We start from the raw sequence: 6,000 nt of genomic DNA on the forward strand, positions 1-6,000 counted from the left end.
TCAAGAAACACAAATTCCATGAAGCTCTCTGGGACTATGCTAGACTAAAGAAAAATTTCCCCTTTTTGGATATTTAATACATTTTCAATCTGTTTCACATAATCTAGTATTTATATAGTACATTGTCTTGTGTTGTTCTTTAATAGTTTCAGATAAGGGCATGCTTCAACTCCAAAGAGCTTGACAGTGCTTCAAAACATATCTGATTGCCATTATGTATCAAGTGCATAAGGTTCAAATCTTATTTTTTTGTATCAGCCCTTGCTAGTAATAGTAAGATTAAGTCATTAATAAACACTATTCCCTTTACTTGACTTTCTTCCTAACCAGTCGGAATAATTTAGGTTATATTTTCTAGGGAACATTTTATCTATAAATAAAATTATCAATTTGAAGATAACATGTGTTGCAAGGTGCATATTCTCAGCACCTAAAACTGCAAGCTTAAATTAGATACTTCATTTACTCATTCTGAGCCCTCAACATACTTAAGAAGGGCCATTCTTTAGTTTTTACAATTTTAGCTCCCTTGATACATTCTGAATCATGGTTACTGGTAATAATGTCAGATGATTTAAGTAGCACCATAGAAATGAGGCAAATAAAAAATCTTGCATAAAATGAAAACATAATCTTTGAAAACCAAGAAGTTACTGTAACTGGAATTTCAGACCAATGCTTTTCCTTAAATGGAATTTGTCTAAAGGGCCACATCTCTCCCATCACCATTCCTTTAAGCATCCACACCCAAAGGTAGAAGCATTAGTTGCTAAATGGAGCTAACATAACCATCAAAACTTGCCATATCATGGATTGATGGCTAATTCTTGAAGATTACTTTCCCCACTGTTCAGCATATATGATAGATTAAGTCAGTAAGAAGGAATAAAATAGAAAAATACAGTTTAAAAAAATCACGGATGCTCTAAGTCCTCCTTCATTCTAAGTGTTATCAATCAACCCAATGTTGAACTCTTATCTAAAATACTACAAGAGAGGCCTGAAGGGGCAATTCTTTCTGATATATATCTAGGAATACTCTTTCAACAAGAGAGTCCCAGATGAATTTCATGCACGAGGAAAAGGGGATTGATGAATGAGGAAAGAAAGGAGGACACCATCAGCTAACATGAGTCAGCCCCCCTTATCCCGTTTTTCCCCCTCCCTAAAAGCTGTAGGAAGTAGAAAGCTACAGAACGTACCTTCCATGCTAGAAGCAAAACATTGAGGATGGCCAGCAAAGGGCAGGGTCCATTCTCATTCTGGGTGATGATGGGTGTGTTCTCTTCTTTCCACTGGATCCACTTGATGTGATAGACAGACTGTCCCGGAAAGCGTTCCTTGGAAGCCGCCAGCACCTGGGCGGCCTCCTCCTCGTCCTCCTTCTCCTCCTTGCACAGAGGGACAGCCCCAGGCAACACTACCTCGCCCTCCTCTTCCTCGGGGACCCTGTTCTCCACTCCCTCCTCACTATTGAACTCGGAGCTACTGGGGAAAGAATGCAGGTTAGAGAACGACTCTAGGGAGTCCAGGCTAGGAGATTCCCCAGGAGGGCTGGGGTCGCTGCAACTGCTGCTGAGACCTCCGGCGCTGCTGGGCTCCTCGGAGCCGGCGGCCGCTAACGCTGAGGGGCAGGGGCCGGCGGGATCCGGAGGGGCTCCCGCGTCCCCAGCCGGACCCAACCCACGGCCCGCTCCGGCATCGGCTGTCTCCGTGGAGGCAGTCACCTTGCTCTGCCCTCTCAGAGGCGTCTTCGCGACCGCAGAACTCTCCAAATCGCCCTCCTGCAACTCCGAGCTCGGGAAGGAGTCGTGGGGTCCGGGAACCTGAAGAGAACCCACGGGAGAAGCCGAGTCCGGGAGGCTCCTCCCGGCGGCCGCCGCCCCCTGCCCATTCCCGGCGCTGCTCTCCGCCGCCCATACCCCAGGACCATCCCCAGCGGCGAGCCCGGCTTCTGGTCGAGCTTCCAGCGGAGAACCCGTCCCCGGCGCTGGCCCGGCCACCGCCCCGTGTTCTAGCGGCTGCAGGCTCTCGGGGCAGCTCTCCATACCGGGCCGCCAGCCCTTCGTTCTATCGAAACCACGGCGGGTTCTTTTCAGCCAGCGCCTCGGACGCCATGACAGACGCACTGGCAGAACAGCGCCCTTGCGCGGCCTCGGCTAGGCACGTCACTAGAAAGGGTACCGGGAGCGTGCGCGCGCGCACCCGCGGCCCCTCCCACTCCCCTCCGCTAGCTCTGGGCATGCCTCCGTGTGACTGCGCGCCGCCGGGCGAGGGCGAACCGCGCCGCGACGTTCCACACCGCCCCGCCTCTCCCTCGAGCCCTCCCGAGCTCGCGCGCGGAAGGCGGGGCATAGCAGACGTGACCAGAAGGGCGTGCCCCCGCGGCCTCAGCTCCAGTAGGAAAACATCCTCTCACTCAGTGGCCGGAAGTCTAACTGAAGTGCAGCTCGACCGTGCGCGGCTTCTTTCAAGGCGCGGCAGCCGGCGGGTAGCCGGCGTCTTGGCTGTGCTTTCGCGGGGTTGGGTCGTGTGTGGTCCTTTCTAAGGGTGACGGGTGGTTGTGGTTGTAGCATTTGGAAAAGAGAACATCCCTGAAGGGCTCAAAAGATTTGTTTCCCCAGCTTGTAAAATGGAAAATTGAGGGTATTTCTTACAAGATGGAGATTTTGAAGTCTTTGGATTACTGCACTGCCCAAATACCAGTCTCCTTTAGCTTTGACTGAGAAGCACTGTGCTTCCCGCCAGCTACTGGTGAACCTTTCGCCCTGCACGAGGCGTCAGTGCGGTTGTGGATATTGGCTTGCGCAGCAAAAGCAAGTGGGTAATTTGGGCCAATAATAATAAATTAGCTTGCGCTTGAATTAGCCAAGTCTTTTGCGGTTTTGTTAACTTGACCTCACTTTGCATTGAGCGTGAAGTGCTTGTTCCCGAAAAAGTGGCTTTTTTCTAATTAGAATTGACTCCGCTTAAAGCCTTACAGTTTTTAAAGAGGAGGCTGGAAGCTTTGTTTGTGACCAAAAAAGAGGATGTGGGTCGTATTCACCTGTTCCAGAAAAATGCTTTTTATTTTTCAAGTTTTTTTTTTTTTCTTTCAACATTTTCTAGGCTCTGGAGCTTTAAAAACTAACAAGACAGGTCTTCCTTGTTAGTTAGACATACATATATGTGAATACTTGAACACATTTATGTACCAAGTACATTAACGTATACTGTATTTGGCACTGGGAAAGCCTTGGTGAATAAGAGAGTGCTTATATCTTCATGAGGCTTACCATCTAGTACTATTTTTACTTCCTCTTATATTTTGTAATGCAGTTTTATTGAGACATGTTAGCACAGCATAGAAACCATCTGCAATATACACTCACTGGTTCACCGTATCATCACATAGTTGTGCATACAGCCCCATGATAAATTTAGAACATTTTCATTACTCCAGAAAAGAATAAAAATAAAAAAAAAAAACTCTAATCCTCCCATATTCCTTATCCCTCCATATTTTTGACCCATAGTATTGGTGTGGTATATTTGTTACTATTGGTGAAAGTATTAAAATATTACTATCAACTATAGTCATAGTTTGCAATAGGTACATTTTTCCTATATACCCCTTGTGCTGGTTTGGATGTATTGTGTCCCTCAAAATGCCATGGTCTTTAATGCAATCTTGTGGGGGCAGATGTATCAGTATCAATTAGGTTGGAATCCTTTGATTGTTTCCATGGAGATGTGACTCAATCAACTATGAGTGAAAAGTTTGATTGGATTATTTCCATGGAAATATGGATCCTGCCCATTCAGGGTGGGTCTTGATTTAATCACTGGAGTCCTATAAAAGAGCTCACAAACAGAAGGACCTCAGAGCAGCTCAGAGAGACATTTTAGAGATGGCTGCTGAAAACAGACATTTGCTGACACTTTGTGATGCTGGCCCAGTGTTTGCTCTGGAGAAGCTAAGAGAGGACAAAATGCCCCAAGAGCAACATTTTAAAGAACGCACAGGAGCTGAGAGAGGAGCTGGAACACAACCCGGGATCAGTAGATGCCAGCCACATGCCTTCCCAGCTAACAGAGGTTTTCCAGAACCATTGGCCTTCCTTCAGTAAAGGTATACGCATGCTAATGCCTTAATTTGGACATTTTCATGGCCTTCAGACTGTAAATTGGAACCAAAAAAACCCCTTTATAAAAACCAATCTATTTCTGATATTCTGCATGACAACAGTGTTAGTAAACCAGAACACCCCTCTATTATGACCTTTTCTAAACAGTGTCCTACATCTGCTCTAGCTTATGAAAGAACTTTTTTTATTTGTACAGTTAATCACAGACATTGACCACTACAAGATTCACTGTTATACATTCCCATGTTTAAACCTCCAACTTTCCTTCTGTTGACATACATGACTCTAAACCTCCTATATTTTTAATACTTGCTTGGGAAGTATATTCTCCCAAGAATGCAGAAGATGGAGCCCCTTCCTCCTTTTTATATTGACACAATATAATGATGTTTATACAACATTTTGTGAACAGGAAAATTAAAAGAGTAATGGAAAGCTTCTTCAGAATGTTGAATCTAGGTGTTTTGTGTGCTCTCAGTCTCCATGTCAATCCATAAATAATAAATCCTGTTGTTCAAATTAGAATTTTTGCCTGAAAAAGAATTGCAAAAGTGAACACATTATGTATGTTGTTGGATTAAGCACTTTAGAGTATATGAAGCCATTAATTGCAAATGAAATTATTACAGATTTCAGGAAACTCAGAGTTTAGCATGGTGCCATGAATGTAAAATGAGATCAGTAATGATGTGTTACATAAGTAAAGCAAGTAAACTGAATGAAACATAATTGAGCCCCAATTCAGGAAACATCTCAAATAATGGTCCTCACCATTTCTCAAAAACCCTACTTGGGTAAATCTGAGCGTGCTTTGTAGTTTAATTGGCATATGTTTCAAAGGCTCACGTGTGTGATTTAAATTCATTTATAACAGAAAAAATGGAATAAATTTTTCTTTTCATATGTTGCCAGCAATTACATAAGTCAAGATGAACAGCCATGAAAATGTATGCAGTTATTTTTCTAAGGGAGATCAGGCATGGCATTAAGGGAGAAATGCCAAAAGACAATACTTCAGTGCTTTATCCCATATTTCTGAGTGACATAATTATACTCCAGTATCTTCACTTAAAAATTATGGATGTTTATTGATTTATTCCTGTGAAAGTTAAAATTTAGCTCTCTTCTCTTATACCATTCTCCTTCCCACCATACATGGCCTTGCCCCAATTTCCCAGTTACCTCACAATTTTTGATTGATTAAAATACTCTAAGTTTAAAGCAACAGGGTTATGTAATATTATTAATATCATCTGACTTCTAAGTCAGCTATTTTACTGTGATTACATTTGCTTTCTTGTTAAACTTTTTGTTTTTCCTAGAATTAGTAATTGCCACCTCATTTTATTTATTTGTTTAATTCTTCGCCTACCAGTAACACACGTAGTCTTACCAGTATGGTTGACCATAGCAAGTAATCCGTCAGGTCCATTTTAATCTAAGATACATCCTACCAGGAACCCACCCTTCTCTTGCTTTGATCTGGAGTTGTTTCTTTACAGGCCTACTGTACATCCTGGGATTTTGCTTCAATATTTTCTTAGGAATTGCTTCCTCATCTCTTCTGTGTTGGTTCCTTTTTTTCTTGGATCTCATGGCTTCCTCTTTCTTTGATTTGCTAAATTATATTCTTAATTAGCTTCCTAAGAAATAGTGCATGGAAAGAAGTTTTTGTATACCTTTTATGTCTGAAAAAAAGATAGAACTTTATTCTACCTTTATATTTCATAATTTGTTTGGTGTGATGGTTAGGTTCATGTATCAGTTTGGCCCAGGTGATGGTGTCCAGTTGTTTGGTTAAGCAAGCACTGGCCTGATTGTTACTGTGAGGATATTTCATGAACTTAAATCATCGGTAGGTTGATTGCATCTA

At 43.0% G+C, this 6,000-nt stretch overlaps 1 protein-coding gene across 2 annotated transcripts in view; it reads right to left on the bottom strand.

The window, feature by feature from the left end:
* Positions 1 to 2,048, bottom strand: part of MINDY2 (MINDY lysine 48 deubiquitinase 2) — a 157,390-nt gene extending 155,342 nt beyond the window's left edge. For both annotated transcript variants that reach the window (XM_037833842.1, XM_037833844.1), the window contains exon 1: positions 1,203 to 2,048. In XM_037833842.1, coding sequence (XP_037689770.1) covers positions 1,203 to 2,048 — 846 coding nt within the window. The remainder of the gene's footprint in view (positions 1 to 1,202) is intronic.
* Positions 2,049 to 6,000: the final 3,952 nt, after the last annotated feature.

The sequence above is a fragment of the Choloepus didactylus genome, chromosome 4 (genome assembly GCF_015220235.1).
Source record: "Choloepus didactylus isolate mChoDid1 chromosome 4, mChoDid1.pri, whole genome shotgun sequence".
Taxonomy (NCBI): domain Eukaryota; kingdom Metazoa; phylum Chordata; class Mammalia; order Pilosa; family Megalonychidae; genus Choloepus; species Choloepus didactylus.